The 20,264-nt window shown below is 44.6% G+C and overlaps 1 protein-coding gene across 3 annotated transcripts; it reads left to right on the top strand.

The window, feature by feature from the left end:
• Nucleotides 1-68: 68 nt before the first annotated feature.
• LOC111948770 (NLR family CARD domain-containing protein 3-like) lies at nt 69-18,161 on the top strand. Of its 3 annotated transcripts, XM_078934686.1 has the most exons (11): nt 1,503-1,635; nt 1,778-1,897; nt 6,493-6,606; nt 6,775-6,847; nt 7,009-7,207; nt 7,347-9,150; nt 9,247-9,420; nt 14,638-14,814; nt 15,539-15,712; nt 16,029-17,784; nt 17,865-18,161. In XM_078934686.1, the coding sequence occupies exons 1-10, from the start codon at nt 1,529-1,531 to the stop codon at nt 16,039-16,041; spliced, it is 2,955 nt and encodes a 984-aa protein (XP_078790812.1). In that variant the 5' UTR covers nt 1,503-1,528; the 3' UTR covers nt 16,042-17,784; nt 17,865-18,161. The 3 variants fall into 3 exon arrangements, with proteins under 3 accessions (XP_078790815.1, XP_078790812.1, XP_078790805.1); XM_078934679.1 differs by lacking the exons at nt 16,029-17,784; nt 17,865-18,161 and having other exon boundaries at nt 15,539-16,020; XM_078934689.1 differs by lacking the exons at nt 1,503-1,635; nt 1,778-1,897; nt 6,493-6,606; ... (1 more) ...; nt 16,029-17,784; nt 17,865-18,161 and adding exons at nt 69-173; nt 1,404-1,482 and having other exon boundaries at nt 15,539-16,020.
• Nucleotides 18,162-20,264: the final 2,103 nt, after the last annotated feature.

The raw sequence follows: 20,264 nt of genomic DNA on the forward strand, positions 1-20,264 counted from the left end.
GAGTTCAAGAGTTCAACATGGAAGATAATTTGACGAACGTCCAGAACAGAAGGGATTATTTTACAGATGTTTCAAACTGACTGTGGATCTGAACCCAACCGTGCTTTCTTCATGACTAAAAAGTCAACGGCTTCTCTTCCTGCCTTAAAAGACATCAGTTCAGGACTGGAACAGTAAGTGTTTGTCAGAGTTAAAGGGGCATATCAGAGCTCAGCACTCAGACCAGCACCTTCCTTCTTTATAGGAACCAAACTGGACCTGGATCCAGCTGGGGTCATATAAGAGTGATGGATCAAGTGACAGATCCTGAACTGATGGTTTTGTGTTTGTAGAGGTCAACAGGTCACACAGAGAGTTCTGTCTGCAGCCTCCAGCTGTGGCTCCATGAAGAGTGACTGGTCCAAATATGATCCTCCAGACTTCAGAACTGAACCAGAACCTCCAGACTCACAGTAAGAAGCAGATTCTAGTGAACAAAGATCTGTTGATTAATCTTTTTCCACAGACAGTGTTTAGATGGGATTTGATTGTTGGAGAGAAACCCAAACAGTAACTTTTGCCCCAAATCCCAAACAGCCTTAAAATGTCAGGGATGATGTCATCATTCTCTGATATTTACAGAGGGTGGAAGTTTAGCTCAGGCGGTAGAGCAGCTTGTTCAACAACCATTGGCGGATAAATCCCTGCTCTCCCTAGCCAGATGTTAAGCACGGCTAGTCTGTGAATAGAATTCATTTCAAATGAAACTGGTTCTCTGGGATTTTCTGCATTATTCCAGATCTGAGGCTTACTTATCAACCAAAGCACAAAGTCTGAAGGTCAATGAGGAATTTTTACTGAACTGCAGAAATTCAAAGAGTTTGAAACATTTCTGAATGACATGTTGGCTCCTCCCACTTGCTGTCATTTCTGTTCTTATGCTCCAAAATGGTTTCATAGATCAGAGCTAGTCCAAGTGTCCTCTGGAGCTCAGGAACCTTCAGAGAAAGTTGGTGAAGAAAAGCGACGACTGAGAGTTCATGGAGTTACCATCAATTTTGTCCAGCCCTATTTCATTAGTTTGTTTTTTTAAATAATTATGTTAATCAACAACTGAAAAGTAATGGCTGATTTTGATTATTTAATTTTCAATAAATTTTAATTTATTGTTACTTTTGAATGATTTAAGTCATTTCAGTCAGCATTGTGGACTTTCTTTAACTGAGGGGTACCAACAATTTTGTCCACCACTGTAATTAACTATAAACTATATAAAATATTGTTGCATAATGGTTGGTCTCCATTGTGCAGCAGTGAGTGTTGGAGCTTTTCCACAAACACAGAATAGATCTAGTAGATTCTACTGAGTGTTTGCAGGACACCAGTGGGTCCAGTAGGATCTGATTGTTGCTGATTGTCCACAGACTGGACCAGCAGAGCTCAGAGACTCCCAGTGGTCCGTCTGTCCAGCAGCATCAAACACAGCTGGACTCCATCTTTCTGGTCTGTAGTTATTTAAAAAAATGTTTTTTCCATCAGGGTCCAACGGATGTTTCAAACTGACTGTGGATCTGAACCCAACCGTGCTTTCTTCATGACTAAAAGGTCAACAGCTTCTCTTCCTGCCTTAAAAGACATCAGTTCAGGACTGGAACAGTAAGTGTTTGTATATCAGAGCTCAGCACTCACACCACCACCTTCATTCTTTATAGGAACCAAACTGGACCTGGATCCAGCTGGGGGTCATGGAGTGATAGATCAAGTGACAGATCCTGAACTGATGGTTTTGTGTTTGTAGAGGTCAACAGGTCACACAGAGAGTTCTGTCTGCAGCCTCCAGCTGTGGATCCATGAAGAGTGACTGGTCCAAATATGATCCTCCAGACTTCAGAACTGAACCAGGACCTTCAGACTCACAGTAAGAAGCAGTTTCTAGTGAACATAGATCTGTTGATTAATCTTTTTCCACAGACAGTGTTTAGATGGGATTTGATTGTTGGAGAGAAACCCAAACAGTAACTTTTGCCCCAAATCCCAAACAGCCTTGAAATGTCAGGGATGATGTCATCATTCTCTGATATTTACAGAGGGTGGCAGTTTAGCTCAGGCGGTAGAGCAGCTTGTTCAACAACCATTGGCGGATAAATCCCTGCTCTCCCTAGCCAGATGTTAAGCACGGCTAGTCTGCAGCTCACCACCCCCCCCCCCCCAGGGGATGGGTCAAAATGCAGGGAAGAATTTCACCTTTGTGGGATAAATAAAGTATCAATTATTATTAATTAATAATAATAAACTGTATTTCTATAGCACTTTTCAAAATCCAGATTAAAAAGTGCTGTACAAATAACATAAGACAAAAACAGTATTAAAAACAGTATACAGTACGAAAACAATTAAACCCAGAACACACACAAAACAGTGGTAGCGGTTAAAATCATAAATTTCAATTTAAGAACCAGTAAAATCCTTTGAAGCACGCCTATAGAGGTGGGTTTTTAAAAGAGATTTAAATACTGGTAGGGACACAGTGAGCCTGATCTCTTCAGGGAGTCCGTTCAAGAGTGTTGGGGCATGGTTTGAAGTGATGGTTTGAAGTCCTTCTGGTAACTAAGTAAATAGAATTCATTTCAAATGAAACTGGTTCTCTGGGATTTTCTGCATTATTCCAGATCTGAGGCTTACTTGTCAACCAAAGCACAAAGTCTGAAGGTCAATGAGGAATTTTTACTGAACTGCAGGAATTCAAAGAGTTTGAAGCATTTCTGGCTAGCATGTTGAACCCCTCCCACTTGCTGTCATTTCTGTTCTTCTGCTCCAAAGTAGTTTCATAGATCAGAGCTAGTCCAAGTGTCGTCTGGAGCTCAGGAACCCTTAAAGATAGTTGGTGAAGAAGAGCGAAGACTGGGAGTTCAGAATCCCAAACAGAAAGAAGAGCTTTGATCGGAATCTGAAGAAGATCAGAGAAGATCAGAGAGTATATGAGAGCAGAGATGTGGGAGAAACTTTCAATAGAAATGAATCTTTTCATATTTTCTGATTTGAAGAAATGTTTGAATCAGAAAAGAAACAGTTTAGTCAATAAATTTAATGAATGGCTTTCATAAAGTTAATCTTATACAATGGAGGACAAACTTGTTGGTACCCCTCAGCTAAAGAAAGAAAGTCCATAATGCTCATTGAAATTACTTGAAACGTTCAAAAGTAACAATAAATTAAAATTTATTGAAAAATTAAATAATCAAAAACAGCCATTTCTTTTGAGTTGTTGATTAACAGAAATATTGAAAAAAACAAACTAATGAAATAGGGCTGGACAAAAATGATGGTACCCCTAACTTAATATGTTGTTGCACAACCCTTTGAGGCAATCACTGCAATGAAACGGTTTCTGTATTTGTCAATCTACTGCTTGCTGGCAGTGATGTCCAAGCACCCCCCCTACCAAGGGCCCTACATGTCTAAGGTGCAAATAAAACCGAAAGAGGGGGGGCCCACTCCATACTGCAACCATAGGAGGGGGGGCCACTGCCTAGTAACCCACCCCCCCCCAAGGCCCATCGCAGGCTAAGCCCCCCACCCCCTCACCCTAAAATGAGGTTATATGAGGAAGGGGGTAAGTTGGGGACAGCTGGTAGACTGTCCGCCGGTGGTCAAACAGCTGTCCCCCGCCGCCCCCCCCCCCCCCCCCCCCAGCAAGGGGGCCAGGCCCACCCAGCCCAGGGGCCCCACCCCCGGAGGCGCCGACACCCCAGGCCCAGCACCACCCACCCCACACAGAGAGAGAGGAGCCAGAAAGCGTCGCCCCCCCCCGGAGCAAGCCCAGGCTCCCACCCCCAAACGCCGGCCCTAGAAGAGCTCTGGTCAGGCCTCGACGGGACCGAGGCAGCCAACCGGCCGGGGAAACCGCTGATGGCCTCAGCGGAGACCCCGACCCATTAACCCCCCCTGCCCCGTACCCCAATAGTGCCCCCCCCCCCTCCCCCAGAATGCCCCCCCACAGGACAAGGCCGACAAGACCCCCCACCCCACCCCACCCCAGACCCCGCAGCCGAAGCGGATGACACCCAGAGCGACCGGGGGCCCCAGAGGGTTGTCCCGTCCCGCCCCAGAGCCAGGGACCGGCCAATCCCAGCCCCAGGCGTAGATGGACAGCCCATCCAGCGCAGCTGGGCCCCCCCCCCCCCCACCCAGCAGGGCCCCCCCCCAGCAGGGCCCCCCGCCAACTCCCCCCAAGCCAAGCCAGACCACCACCCCACCCCCCCACCACGCACCCCCACACCCAAGTCCAGAGGACCACGCAGCACCCCAGCCCGCCCCACCCAGGCGCCGGACCCGACCCCCCGACCAACAGAGCCCCCACCACCCCCCGCCAGGCACCGGAGGCCCCGACCCCCACCCCGGCCCACGGCAGAAGGGCAAGGAGCAACGACGACCAGGCCCCCCCACCCCCTAAGTCATGGAGTTAGCTATGGGAGACCAGAGAGACCGAATTCTTTCAAAGTTACTTGAACCTTGGGCTGACATTTTTTCCAAGCTGATATGATCAAGCAGCAGATTTCTGTGTTGACTTATATTTATATTTTTCTTGCTTTTCCAATTTATTAAAATATTTTTTTTAGCAATGCAAAGAGTTATGAAAATGATAGAGCCTAATCCTCCTTCTACATCGATGGCACTCATGTCACCAAGCACACAAAGTGACGGTGAAGCTGTGATTGAAACCTTAAGCCAGACTGATAGATCGGCACATACCTGCTGCCAGAGAGCCTGGACAGGCGTGCAGAACCATAGTGCATGCATGTAATTGTCGGGTAGATTACCGTCACAGTGCTGACAAATGTCTGAGTTGCTGAGACCCATCTTGAACATCCTCTGTCCAGTGTAGTAAATTCTGTGTAGAGTTTTGAAATGGATTAGCTGCAGATTTGGACTTTTTGTCAGTTTAAAAGTGTTTAGACAAAGTTCTGATCAAAAGCTTTCATCTGTGCTGATGCTCAAATCCGCATCCCATTTTGTTGTCGGAAGTGAAATATTATTATCTAAATTACATAAAAGTTTGTATATTTTGGAGAGAGTTTTATTCATTGAGAAATTGATCAGAGTGGTAACTACATCTGGTAGCTTGAAATCGTTGTCTCTGTATTTAAACTTTTTAGTAATAATTGATTTAAGTTGCTGATATTCCAAGAAGTTATTTATTCCATGTTTGTCTTGAAGTTCCTGGGGAGTTATGAATCTTCTATCAATAATTATGTGCTCTAGTTGTTTTATGCCCCCTGCTTGCCAAGCTGGGAAGTGGATAATGTTTTTTTTTATGAGGATGTCTGGGTTGTTCCAGATGGGTGTCATTTTGCACGGTTGAATTGATAATTTTGATATTTTGAGAAATTCCCACCAGGCTGTTAAAGTGGCATTTATATTAATACTTTTGAAACAATCCTGTTTTTTAACTGTTTGGCTAATAAATGGAAGATCTGATAGGTTGATCTTTCCACATAACGCCTGTTCCAAGTCTAACCATGAGTTGGTTTCTGGATTATTTTTTAACCATTTTAAGATGTATTGTAATCTATTTGCAAGAAAGTAATTGTGTAAGTTTGGTCATTCTAATCCTCCACAGCTTTTTGCAGATTTTAAAGTTTTTAGACTAATTCTTGCAGGTTTATTGTTCCATAAAAAGCTTGATATGGATGAGTCTAATGTTTTGAACCATTTTAATGGCGGTTGTGTGGGAATCATTGAGAAGAGATTATTAACTTTAGGTACGATTTTCATTTTTACTGTGGCTACCTTGCCCATAAGGGACAGAGGCAGGTTGGTCCAGCGTGTTAGATCGTCCTGTATGCTTTTCAGTAATGGGGTGTAGTTTAGCTGCACCAGTTCTGATAGTTTGGGGGAAAATAAATACCTAGATATTTGATATTTCCTGATTTAACTGGTATTGTGAGTCTTTGCTCCGCATTATTGTTCAGTGGTAATAAAACAGATTTATTCCAATTAATGGAATAGTGGAATAGTGGAATAATGGATATTAGTTTGTTTTTTTAAATAATTTTGTTAATCAACAACTCAAAAATGATGGCTGATTTTGATTATTTAACTTTCTATACATTTTAATCTATTGTTACAGTGAGCATTTTGGACTTTCTTTCTTTAACTGAGGGGTACGAACAATTTTGTCCACCACTGTAATTAACTACAAAATATATAAATCATTGTTGCATAATGGTTGGTCTCCATTAAAATTTTAAATAGAAGTTTTTCTTTGTATCTTATCAACAAAATCAAACATTAAGTTATTTTTTCCTTTTGGTCTAAATGAGAATCAATGATCCAGTTGACTGTAACTCTGATTCATCTGTGAGTCAGAATGAATGTTGGAATCATTGCTGTTCTGAAAACCACAGCATTCATGATGTATTTATGATCTGAGATGCTCCAAATCCAAAAGAACTCATCAAACACCAGCATGAAAGAAACACACTTCTAACAAAACAAGTGTTTTTCTATCAGGATCCATCAGAGACTCAGAACTGGATCTGAACCCAACCGTGTTTCCTTCAGGAGTGACCGGTCAAAGCGTGGTCTCATTGACTTTAAATCCCCATCATCTTCTGGTTCAGAGAGGTGAGCTGTATGTAAATGTTCTTTCTCACAGAAATTTCTATCTTCACGTGTGCAGCAGTGAGTGTTGGAGCTTTTCCACAAACACAGAATAGATCTAGTAGATTCTACTGAGTGTCTGCAGGACACCAGTGGGTCCAGTAGGATCTGATTGTTGCTGATTCTCCACAGACTGGACCAGCAGAGCTCAGAGACTCCCAGTGGTCCGTCTGTCCATCAAACACAGCTGGACTCCATCTTTCTGGTCTGTACATGAACAACAACTACTTTCCCATCATTCTGTCCACAGTCGTCTCCATGCTGCACTTTGGACACCAGTGGACTGTCAGTGTGTCCAACATGGAGCTGATGTTTGGCTCCATGACTTCACTCCGATTGGCTCATTCATCTTGAATTCTGTTGCAGCTGCTGGAGGACGACATTGTCACTTTTGTCAAGAAGGAGCTGAAGAAGATCCAGAAGCTTCTGAGTCACAGGGAGGAAGAGGAGGAGCTGGAGGATGACGATGAAGAGCAGAGGAACAGCAGAGAGTCACTGCTGAAGATCACAGTGAACTTCCTGAGGAGAATGAAGCAGGAGGAGCTGGCTGATGGACTGCAGAGCAGTAAGAGGATTTCTCTGAAGGTTTCAGCTGCTGAGAAATGAAGATTTACTGATGTCTGAACACATGGAACCACAGGGATTCAAACCCTCGTCATTCAGGGCTGCAGAGAGTTGATTTACTGTTTGTTGTCTTTATTCAGGATCTTCTGCTGCAGTTTGTCGACGTGAAGTCCAATCTGGTCTGAAGAAGAAGTTCCAGTGTTTGTTTGAGGGGATGGCTAAAGCAGGAAACCCAACCCTTCTGAATGAGATCTACACAGAGCTCTTCATCACAGAGGGAGGAAGAGGAGAGCTGAATGAAGAACATGAGGTCAGACAGATTGAAGCAGCATCCAGGAAAGCAGACAGAGCAGAAACAAGCATCAGACAAGAAGAGCTCTTCCAACTCCCAGCTGGAAGACCAGAACCAATCAGAACCGTGATGACTAAGGGAGTGGCTGGCATCGGGAAAACAGTCTTAACACAGAAGTTCACTCTGGACTGGGCTGAAGGCAAATCCCACCAGAACCTCCACTTCACATTTCCATTCACTTTCAGAGAGCTGAATGTGTTGAAAGAGGAGAAGTTCAGCTTGGTGGAACTTGTTCATCACTTCTTCCCTGAAACCAAACAAGCAGGAATCTGCAGCTTTGAAGACTTCCAGGTCCTCTTCATCTTTGATGGTCTGGATGAGTGGCGACTTCCTCTGGACTTCCACAAGACTCGGATCCTAAATGACCCTAGAAAGTCCACCTCAGTGGCTGATCTGCTGACAAACCTCATCAGGGGGAACCTGCTTCCCTCTGCTCGCCTCTGGATAACCACACGACCTGCAGCAGCCAATCAGATCCCTGCTGAGTGTGTTGACATGGTGACAGAGGTCAGAGGGTTCAATGATCCACAGAAGGAGGAGTACTTCAGGAAGAGGTTCAGAGATGAAGAGCAGGCCAGCAGGATCATCTCCCACATCCAGAGATCCAGAAGCCTCCACATCATGTGCCACATCCCAGTCTTCTGCTGGATCACTGCTACAGTTCTGGAGGATCTGCTGAAGAGCAGAGAGGGAGGAGAGCTGCCCAAGAGCCTGACTGAGATGTACATCCACTTCCTGGTGGTTCAGGCCAAAGTCAAGAAGGTCAAGTATGATGGAGGAGCTGAGACAGATCCTCACTGGAGTCCAAAGAGCAGGAAGATGATGGAGTCTCTGGGAAAACTGGCTTTTGAGCAGCTGCAGAAAGGAAACCTGATCTTCTATGAATCCGACCTGACAGAGTGTGGCATCGATATCAGAGCAGCCTCAGTGTACTCAGGAGTGTTCACACAGGTCTTTAGAGAGGAGAGAGGCCTGTACCAGGACAAGGTCTTCTGCTTCATCCATCTGAGTGTTCAGGAGTTTCTGGCTGCTCTTCATGTCCACCTGACCTTCATCACCTCTGGACTCAACCCCATGAAGGAAAAACAGAAGGAAAAATCCTCAAAGATTCTCAAGCTGAAACAAAGCAGTCCAGTCCAGTTGCACCAGAGTGCTGTGAAGAAGGCATTACAGAGTCCAAACGGACACCTGGACTTGTTCCTCCGCTTCCTCCTGGGTCTTTCACTGCAGACCAATCAGAATCTCTTACAAGGTCTGCTGACTCAGACAGGAAGTAGCTCACAGACCAATCAGGAAACAGTCCAGTTCATCAAGGAGAAGATCAGTGAGGATCTGTCTGCAGAGAAAAGCATCAACCTGTTCCACTGTCTGAATGAACTGAATGATGGTCCTCCAGTGGAGGAGATCCAACAGTTCCTGAGGTCAGGACGTCTCTCCACAGATAAACTGTCTCCTGCTCAGTGGTCTGCTCTGGTCTTCATCTTACTGTCATCAGGAGAAGATCTGGAAGTTTTTGACCTGCAGAAATACTCTGGTTCAGAGGAAGCTCTTCTGAGGCTGCTGCCAGTGATCAAAGCCTCCAACAAAGCTCTGTAAGAACTCTCAGGAAAATCACCTTCAGTGAACAAATGAATCTGAGTGGAAACATGAAAGATTCAATAACTGCTGTCTGTCTTTGTTTTCTACAGACTGAGCGACTGTGATCTGTCAGAGAGAAGCTGTGCAGCTCTGTCCTCAGTGTTCAGCTCTCAGTCCTCCAGACTCAGAGTTCTGGACCTGAGTTTCAACAACCTGCAGGATTCAGGAGTGAAGCTTCTGTCTGCTGGACTAAAGAGTCCAGACTGTAAACTGGAGACTCTCAGGTCAGTTTCATTTAAATGTTTATTCCCCCTTGTTTTTCTCTGTTTCAGGAGAAAGTGTCAAATAGACGTGTAGAGTGTAGAGGAAATAGCAGAGGACTGTTGCATAAAAGTAAAAAGAAAACAAAATTCTGCTTGAGTTAAAAAGGTTAAAAAGGTTTTTCCTTATTTGATGGTTACAAAGTCATCCTGTTTATTTGCGCCAGGAGAACCTAAGTCTATCCAGGTGTCGATATCTGGGAGAAGTTCATGTTCTCTTAAAGAAAACATGAATCAATCCCAGAACTTCAGATTTAAATGGACAAACAGTTGCAGCAGATTTCTGACCTTCACAGCAGCATTTCCTTATGAAGAGATATGAAGAGGTCAACCTGGAGAAGACTGACAGGTCTTTCCCACCGACCTGGTTCTAGTGATTATTCAGAACCCATTTATATTTCATATAGTCTTTAGGTTGGCTTCTGGTTTTCAGTCCTGGTGCTTGAACAAATACTAAATCTTTGCTGGGTTAGAGTGAAAAACCTCTGCAGGTAGTTTACGTTAAAAGGTGGGGGCGGAGCTACCTGGCCAAAGGAAGACCGTTAGATCAGGTAACTAAGAACTGAAGAAGATCCTAAAAGATTTCTGGGATCAGAAATGGGACTTTGGGAGTAGCAGACACAGTAGACCACACTCAATTTTATTCTCTGCAATCACCCGGCACACTGCAAATTCATTAAACATTGATGCTGTCGGGAAAGTTATGTGACACGCTTGGCAAGTATGGCTGCTTAGGAGCGATCTGCGCCTATCCCCGTGCATCTTTGCTGACATTAATAGAACCAAGAGCTAAGAAACGTGCTTCCCTGACCAGGTAACGAGATTATCAGATCACCAAAATGCCGAACGCCACAAGACACACCGCAAAATCCAACTCCAGGGCAACAGGAAGCAAATTCTCTGAGACTGCTAATGCTAGCACGGCTAACACAAAAACATCCCCACGGCGACATGAAGCGGATTCGGAGGAGGGGCCGACCGGCGATGTGGCGAAAGAACTGGCGAAGCTCTCGGCGCTTATTTTGTAAAAATCTGAAAGCCAAGACAAGAAACTAGAAGAGATACGGGTGAGAACAAGTGCGACCGAGAGTAAATTAGCGGATATAGCTAATCGCAAATGTGAAGTGGAGAGCAGACTTTGCTTTTTGGAAGATGCCCACAAGATACAAGAAAGCAATCCTTCTGCTTCCAAGGCTGAAGTAGAAACACTTTGCCAAAAGATGGATGATTTTGAAAATAGAGAACGGAGAAATAATTTACGCTTATGGGATTCCATGAGGTGGTGTGAGGAGGTCAACGCTGTGAAATTTTTGGAAGAAATAATCCCAAAAATATTTAACATCAACTTCCCAAGAGACTGTAGATTGAAAGAGCGCAAAGACTGGGATCCTGGCCTGGAAAAGGTGAAGGGAGCCAGGCACCTCGACCCAGACCCATCATAGCCAGGTTTCTGAGGTTTCAGGACCGGGGAGCACGAACGATGGCCACCATCACTTGGAAACAGCGCCGCATCATCATCATAATAATAATAATAACGGATTGGATTTAGCACCGCTAAATCCGAGGCCATGGTTCTTGACCGGAGAAAGGTAGTTTGCCATCTCTCGGTGGGTGGAGTATCCTTACCCCAGGTGGAGGAGTTTAAATATCTGGGGGTCTTGTTCACGAGTGAGGGAAGACCGGAGCGTGAGATTAACAGGCGGATCGGAGCGGCGTCCGTAGTAATGCGAGCGCTGTATCGGTCCCTTGTGGTGAAGAGAGAGCTGAGCCGAAAAGCGAAGCTCTCAATTTACCGGTCGATCTTCGTTCCAATACTCACCTATGGTCATGAGCTATGGGTCATGACCGAAAGAACGAGGTCCCGAATACAAGCGGCTGAAATGAGCTTCCTCCGTAGGGTGGTGGGGCGCTCCCTTAGAGATAGGGTGAGATAGGGTGAGAAGCTCGGCAATCCGCAGGGAGCTCAGAGTAGAACCACTTCTCCTCCACATCGAAAGGAGCCAGTTGAGGTGGCTCGGGCATCTAGTCCGGATGCCTCCTGGACGCCTCCAGGATGCCATTTCGCGCTTAAGGCCCCTCTGACCATCACCGGGATCATTCATGCACATTCACACACCAGTGGACCCACACTGGAGGCAAGGAGGGTGAAGTGTCTTGCCCAAGGACACAATGACATTTGGCTGGTGGGAGCGGGGATCGAACCGCCGACACTTCGATCATTGGACGACACGCTCAACCACCTGAGCCACTGTCCCCATGTGTTTGTCATGGTGTTTGCCGACTACTCCAAGCTGCTGAGTGACAGACAGATGAAGTTCAGAGAATGCAAGAAGCTTCTGCATGAGAAAAACATCAGTTTCTCTCTGAATTACCCAGCGGTGCTAATGGTGAAAGCACCTCAAGGATACCGCCAGTTTGAAGACAACAAAGAAGCCTTGGCCTTCATCAGATCTCTGGATTAATCGGGTTTGTTTTTTATTATTTTATTTTTGGAAGAACCATTTAAGGGAGAGAGGAAAGAACCCAAAAACAAACAGAAAAGAAGGGAAAATCAACAATTTGTTGGTTTCTTGGATAACTAGACCATAATGTGAACTATCTCGACGTGGAAACTTCATTTTTCTGGAGTCTGTAAAATATCTTTTCTTTATTATACATATGCCAGACTAAAATAATTTTGTTTAGTTCCTTTTTCTTTTCTTTCTTTTCCATACATTAGTGGGAAAATCTTCTGATATTCATACTGTTTGAGTTCATGTTTGTATACTGTTCTTGTTCTAGCTTTTCAGCAGGGGAGGAGGGTGTGGCGCTTAGCAGCAGCTAAAGTTAGGTGTATGTTTACGGACCAAAGTGAGGGAACTGTAGTTGCCTGGTTACACAGACGTTTTTTGAGTTTTGTTTTGACAGGATTTTTGTATTTTTTCTTAATGTCTTGTTTTATTTTTTGATGGCAACAAAATGCAGCTGTTTATTGGGGTATAGCATTACTCAATGCACATTTTTCACTTACATTTTCACATATTAATAACCTAAGCTTGATTAGCTGGAATAAACAACACTGTTAAGAGGAGGAACATTTGATCATTTATTAAGTCTAAAATATGCAACATTGTTTTTATCCAAGAGACACATCTGTCTCCTAAGGAATCACAAAAACTTTGTACTGGTTGGGTGGACTTTGTGGGTTTAAATGGTGGGAGTACTAAAAGTAAAGGAGTGACTACATTAATTAACAAACGGTTACAATTTCAATGCATGAAGCAGAAAATGGATGAAGCAGGAAGAATGTTATTAATGTTATGTGACATACAAGGTAAAAAAGTGATTCTGGTTAATATCTATGCACCCAATGTGGATGATCCTTCATTTTTCGGGCATTTGGAAAATAAATTATTGGAGATGGGTGACCATCCAATTATCATGGGCGGAGATTTTAATGAGGTAATGGACCCGATCCTAGACCGAAGCTCTAGACCTTTGAGCACCTCAAAGGCAGTTACAGCATTGAGGGGAATGTCTGAGGCATGCTCCCTGGTAGATATCTGGTGTTTACAAAATCCATCTGGAAGGGACTATACTTTCTATTCTCCTCCCCACGGGTCATTCTCAAGAATAAATTTCTTCTTGGTGTCTCAGTCTGTAGTGCCAGCTGTTGCATCCAGTAATGTTGGCAAAAAAGTTCTATCAGATCATGGCCCTATATATCTCAACATGCAGGCCTTTAATTGTGCTGTTAGAACGCCTAGATGGAGACTGAACTCCAGCCTTTTATTAGAGGAAACATTTTGCGAAAACATCAGATCCCAAATTAACTTGTACATAGAAACCAATTTACCTACAGCCCCCTCAGCTGGAGTTGCTTGGGAGGCCCTAAAGGCCTTCCTGAGAGGCCACATAATCCAATATGCTTCTTCAAAAAAGAAGGTCAACGACAAGGTCAACGACATCTCCAGTTCTAAAAACCAGGAATGACCTCAACTCTCTGTTAAGTAATGTTATATCAATTTACGCATGCATAAGGGCTAATTGTCAGATTAGGCATTTATTTGTTGTTGTTTTTTTGCCGTTTTTTTTTTGTTTTAGGTATGTCTTTTCTAATTTTCTTTTGTTTTTGTTTGGTTGTTCAACAGTTATGGTGTTTTTTTTTTTTCAAAAGTGAACTGAATCTCAGTTCTGTATTCTGTTTTTGTGTGGAATATTGTAATTTTGTCTTTTAAATTTAAAGTCATAAAAAAAACACTGATGCTGTCGCAGCAGTGAAAATCTGCTCTCTAATTGAAGATTCCCACTTAAAGGCAAAATGATCTGTTGACTTTGATTCTTCAGACCCTTGTTGTGTCTGACCTTCAGACACACTCAAACATTGCATTGCTCTGTTAATTCGCTCCCATCAAATGTGCTGTTAAGGGTCAAACTGGTAATCCTAGATTTTTAAATCTGGACTCTTTGTGTATTTCTCTTTAACACAGGACGATTTTCTGTACAAAATTTTCTTAAGGGGTTTCTGTCTAATTTGACTTTGCTTTTGGAAAATTCTTCAATGTATCTTTTACAAGTTTTCGTGAATCAGCAACTTTGTTTTCTTGAATCTTCATTCTCTGTTAATATCTGCAGGGGGTTTAAACGTTCTTTGTTGTCTTGATTTTGTGTCAGATCCATTCAAATGTGATCAACAGTTTCTTATGGAATTTTTTCTTACCCATAATTCAAGGTGATCTTCAATTCTCAATTCATTTTGCTTTGTGATGATGTTATTTGAAATTGCATTTTACAATTTAGGATTCGAGATGAAGAAAAACAATTTAATCTGATCATTTTAAAATCAAAGCAAAATCAATTGGATTTTATTTTTATTTTTTTTGGTTCCATATTTAAAATGATAATTTATTTTCCATCTGTCAGTTCAATCTACATTTCTAACATGTATTTTGAAAATGTATTTAGTAATTAATAATTTATAATGATAACAACATTTCAGCTTTTCTGTTAACTTTATTTTAAAGTCATTTCAATTATATTAGATTTTAATTTGCCATCATGTTTTAGGGACAAATTTCAAAACAAATTACTAAACAGTGAAAATGTCATCTGTCAGTCTGACATCAGCTGACTGAATGTGCCAAGTTCCTGGACCTCCAGCTGCATCACTGCTCCTTAACACACTTTTCTGTCTGATTGCAGGTTGGAGAACTGCAGTTTGTCAAAAATCAGCTGTAAAGCTCTGGTCTCAGCTCTGAAGAAAAACCCGTCTAATCTGACAGAACTGGACCTGAGCAGGAACCAGAACCTTCAGGATTCAGGAGTTCGTCGTCTGTGTGGTTTTCTGGAGAGTCCAGACTGCAGACTGCAGACTCTGAGGTCAGACTCCATGTTTCAGTTGTGTTCAGATCAATATGATGACAAAGTTGTGTTGACCCACAGTGAGCAGAAATGCCCAGATTCTGATCTGCAGCAGCATCTTCCTGCAGCTGCTTGTTCTCTTTAAAGATCTGCAGAAGAACTTCTTCTTTTCTTCCTGCAGCTGCTTGTTTCAAAGCTGTCTGCTGACATTTGTGCTCCACAAAGTTCTGCTTGCAGCCCTTCAGCTCTTCTTTGTGTCTATGCTCCAACAGACTCCTTTAAAGCGCGTGCAGAAGAAGCAGCCGTGCACGCTCACATGCACTCTGAGTCATGCTATGTTTCAGCAGATGCCGCTGAGAGTCCAGCAGCTGATGTTTGTGAGCAGACAGTGACAGAGTCATGCTGCAGCTGGATGCTGCTCTGACAGACACACATCGTCCACAAGTGGACTTTTTCTGCTGTTGCTGCAGAAACATCAGTTGGTTTGGATGCAGCCACAGGCTGATGTTTGACTTTCACACATCTGGACTTCTTTCCTAAAGCAGCTGCATGTTGTCCTGAATGTTCCTGAATGTTCTTCTTCTCTGCTTCTGCTGGACTCTTCTGATCTGCTGCTGTAGCTTCACATCTTTGGACTTTTTCTAAACTTTCTGATCTTCTTCAGCTCTGAAGTCTTTAGAAGAAGTGAAGGATGAAAAACATGAACTCTGTCTTTAAACTCAACTCTTTGTTCTGGATTCAGGTTGATGGACTGCAGTTTGTCAAAGACCAGCTGTGCTGCTCTGGTCTCAGCTCTGAAGTCCAACCCGTCCCACCTGACAGAACTGGACCTGAGCTGGAACAACCTTCAGTCTTCAGATGTTCAGCAGCTCCAGGATCTGGTGGAGAGTCCAAACTCCAAACTGCAGACTCTGAGGTCAGTAGAGGGTTGGAGTCAGTCCAGCTGCTTCCAGATGTTTGGTCCTAAAGTTAGTCTGAGAGCAAAGATGCAGAGTTTCCTGTGAAGCTGCAGCTTCTCAGTGAAGCTCTGAGGAGAATGATGACAGGCTTCAGGACAACAGTCAGCCAATCAGAGCAGCAGAAGCTCCAACAGGTGAAGATGACAGGAAGCTGCTGCTCTGAACAGGACTGAAGCTCCTGCTGCTCTTTCTGCTGCTGTGCTGCATCACTGACTGACAGACCAGGATCAGGAGACACTCCTTCATCTCTGTCTCTACACTTTCTCTCTGCAGGTGGGACTTGTGAGTCTGATGTTCCTCCTGGAGGAGCAGAGAGGAGCAGCAGCAGCTGGTCTGCAGAGATGTTGTGACTGGACGGTGTTCCTGGGAGGTGGAGAGCAGAGTGATGGAGGAATCAGAGGAAGTGGAGATGAGTGTCAGAGCTGCAAGGAGATCAGCTCCACTGTCTCTCTCAGCATCATAATAATAATAATAATAATATGCCTAAACCCGATACGGGTAAAACACTTTAAAGCATAAATAATAAAGACAAATTCTATCAAGTTCAAATTCCATTCAAGGCTTTCTTTCGTGCTCGGTGCTCCTTTCTTCGGTTATAGCTTGCAATTCGGTTTGCATTCACGGCTTCACAAACATTTACGATGGTTCTTCTCCAGAGCGGTCGGTCGGCAACCAACTCCTTCCATTGATCTAAAACTCCTCCTGACTTCAGAATACTTTTACAAGTGTCCTTATATCTTAGTTTCGGTCGACCAACAGGACGAATACCATTGTCAAGTTCACCATAGAGGAGGGATTTTACAGGACGATCGTTATCCATTCTAGATACATGACCGAGCCAGCGCAAACGACTTTTAACTAAGGTGATTTCAATATCCTCAGCATTCGCTCGCCGTAACACCTCTTCGTTGCTTATGTAGTCGTTCCACTTTATCCTTAGTATTTTCCTCAGATGACGCTGTTGGACTGTCTGAAGCTGATTGATGTTATGTCGGTACAGTGTCCAGGTTTCGGAAACATATGTAAGTAATGGCGTCAAACATTGGGTATAAACTTTCAGCTTTGTCGAGGGTGTAAGGTCATGGGAATCGAAAACACGTTGACGTAACCGACCGTACGCAGATGATACAGCTTGTGTACGTGTGACTAGTTCCTCTTTTACTGAACAGTCGCTGGTAACAATACTCCCTAGGTATTTGAAACGGTTTACATTTTTGATTGGCTTGCCGTTGATGAAAAACTGCTCTTCCGGACCAATGCCCATAGTTTCAGTCTTTTGGATATTGATAGACAGACCCATTCGTTTTGCCATGTCGTTGTATGCCGTTAGCAATGTCTGCAGACCAAGTGAGGAGTCGCTAAAGATAGCGATGTCATCAGCGTACTGTGCTTCTCTGATAAAGTTAGTAAAGGTTTTGGTTTTGGCTTTCAATCTCTTTAAGTCAAAGAGATCACCATCCTAGGGGAATCTAATTTTGATACTGAATTGTTGGCTAATATTTTTGTATGCAAGTAGAAGAAGAGCTGAAGCATAGATACCATACAGTGTGGGTGCTAACTTGCATCCCTGTTTCACACCACTGTTATATTCAAACGATTCGGTCAAGACTCCATCGACAATAAGACGGGCATTACCTTGAGAATAAAGACTTTGAATCAGCCTGACGAACTTTGGTGGACAGCCGAGCTTACTCAAGATTTTAAAGAGAAAGTCCCTGTTTACGGTGTCGAAAGCCTTGGTAAAATCAACAAAAACAATGTACATATTTTGACGTTGTTCTTTAGCTTTTTCCATAAGTTGTCTGAGAGTAAAGATTCCATCAATGGTACTTCTGTTTTCACGATATCCGGATTGTGACTGGGGATAAACCTTGTCAGCTATGCTGTCATGGTGCCTCGGTCTGACTCCTCCCCCTCCCAGCTCTGCTCTGCTCCTGACTCTCAGCTGCATCCTATCTTCTCATCAAGCCTCTGCTCTTCATAAGGAGACCCAGCTCCAGCATTCATCGCCAGTCCGTTAACCCTGATGGTGCTTAGTCACGTTGTGATTCACGTCTGGCTCCCTTAGTCTTGTGCCTCGCTAATTGAACCTTGTTTCCTCTGCCTCAGGTTAATCTCAAGCCACGTGAGTCCTGAGTCTACACCACCTCGAGCAGCAGCTGTCTCTATCTCCAGGCTGACGCCTTCCTTCCTCAAGATCCACAGTCTCAGCGCTCCGAAAGAACTCCAGCCACGCCACTCGTCAAGAGCTCCAAGCACGCCACTCGCCAAGAACTCCAGCCTCGACTCCCTCAAGAGCCTATGCCACGCTCCTCGTCAGTTACACCAGCCACCCTCCACATCTACTGTCACGTCTGCTCACTGCCCTGTCTGGATCAGTAAAATAAATCCTTCTTACCAACCTTTTACCTGTTTTTCCTTCTGGGTTCCAGCACTTGGGTCCGCTTCGTGTTCTGATCATGACAGAACGGACTGGCCACCACCCCGACCCAGCTGACCCAGAAGGACTCCGTCTGGCAGTTCAACAGCAGGGCATCATGCTTGGACGTCAAGCCGACACATTGAACCAAATGGCCTCCGCCCAGCAGGATTTATTTCGGCGTCTGGATAGCATGACACAGACTCTGTTGGAATTGACTAGACAACAATCCAGCTCCGCAGCCCCAGCACCACTTCCGTCTCCCAGCGACCTAACTGCTTCCGTTTCTGCCTCGGCCCCGGAAAACTACCGATTACAGCCTGAGCCGTTCCATGGTGATGTAGAGGCATGCGGGGGTTTCTTATTGCAGTGTCAACTCCTCTTCCAGCAGGCCCCCCGTTTCTACCACTCGGACCACTGCAAAATTACGCTCATTGTCAATGCCCTCAGGGGTAAAGCGCTGCAGTGGGCCCAAGCCTTCCTGGCGGCCAATCCCATCTCCCACCTCCCCTTCGAAAGATTCATTGGTGAGTTTCGACTCGTTTTTGATCAGCCTAGAAAGCAGGAAGAAGCCACCAGACGTTTGCTGAGCCTCAAGCAACGCAATCTATCTGTCAGCGACCATGTGATTGATTTCCGGATCCTAGCAGTGGAGGCTGGATGGTCTGACCCGGCGCTCAGAGGCATTTTTTATCAGTCCTTAAATGAAAACATAAAAGATCACTTGTGCTCACAGCCTGAAGCTTCATCATTTGAAGAACTAGTTTCCGCCGCTTTACGTTCCGACACCCGTCTCAGAGAACGTAATCATGAACGTAACTCCTTACCTCGTAAACAGCCATCCGCTAATCTGTCTCCGTTCCCAGTCCACCTGGATGATTTTTCTCCACTCAGACCACGCGAACCCCCAGTGGAGCCTATGCAGGTCGGCCATTCCAAGCTGTCTGCTGAAGAGCGGCAGAAGCGTAGAGATGAGGGGTTGTGTTTCTACTGCGGTAATCACGGCCATCAGGTTTCCCAGTGTCCGCTCCGTTTAAACTCCCGAACCCCCCGCTAGATGACAGGCCGCGGGCGGGTAAGTTTGTCGCTCCCACTTCTAAGGATTTTTTTTACATCCCTGTCAAGTTATGTTTTGGAACCGTTGTTACTGAAACTCATGCTCTGGTTGATTCGGGGGCAGAACAAAGCCTTATTGATCTTGATTTGGTTAAATCCCTCTCGTTGCCCACGGAGCCCTTAGACACCCCCATAAAAGCTGCCGGTTTGGGGGGTCAACATCTCTCGTTTATTACCCATCGTACTAAGCCTCTTCAGCTCATTTCATCTGGTAATCACCACGAGTACATCCAATTTTTTGTTACTCATGCTCCGCAAAATCCTGTAGTATTAGGCTACTCCTGGCTTAAAACCCACAATCCCCAGTTTGACTGGGTGCACCAGCGCGTTATAACTTGGAGTGCTTTTTGTCTTGCTAACTGCCTCCAGTCCGCTATACCTGCTATGCGGCCCGCTGCCACCATAAATTCGGAAAACATTGACCTCACGTCAGTACCCGCCTGTTATCATGATTTCAAAGCGGTCTTTAGCAAGTCTAAGGCTAATTCCCTGCCACCTCATAGGCCTTATGATTGCGCCATAGAACTCCTCCAAGGGGCTACCTTGCCCAAAGGTCATCTGTTCAACCTGTCAGGTCCCGAGAAAGCTGCCATGGAGTCTTACATCCATGAGGCACTTTCGTTCGGTCACATTCGCCCGTCTTCCTCTCCGGTTGGTGCAGGTTTTTTCTTCGTTGAGAAAAAGGACAAAACTTTACGACCTTGTATCGATTATCGTGAGCTCAACCAAATTACTATCAAAGATAAATACTCTCTCCCTCTTATTAGTTCTGTGTTCGACTCTGTTCAAGGTGCTCACATTTTCTCCAAACTCGACCTTCGCAACGCCTACCACCTAGTCCGCATGAAGGAGGGCGACGAGTGGAAGACCGCATTTAACACTCCTCTGGGCCACTACGAATACCTGGTCATGCCCTTCGGCCTCACTAACGCCCCCGCGGTTTTCCAGAGGCTCGTCAACGACGTCCTCCGGGA

This window comes from Oryzias latipes, chromosome 2, assembly GCF_053564925.1.
Source record: "Oryzias latipes strain Hd-rR chromosome 2, Olatipes_Hd-rR_3.1".
Lineage (NCBI taxonomy): Eukaryota > Metazoa > Chordata > Actinopteri > Beloniformes > Adrianichthyidae > Oryzias > Oryzias latipes.

Bases quoted from the DNA above. Each gene is read 5' to 3' on its own strand.
- LOC111948770 (XM_078934679.1), top strand. From the start codon at position 1,529: ATGTTTCAAACTGACTGTGGATCTGAACCCAACCGTGCTTTCTTCATG. The intron at 1,898-6,492 runs GTAAGAAGCAGT...TTTTTCTATCAG, and splicing joins CCAGGACCTTCAGACTCACA to GATCCATCAGAGACTCAGAA. The intron at 6,848-7,008 runs GTCTGTACATGA...ATTCTGTTGCAG, and splicing joins AGCTGGACTCCATCTTTCTG to CTGCTGGAGGACGACATTGT.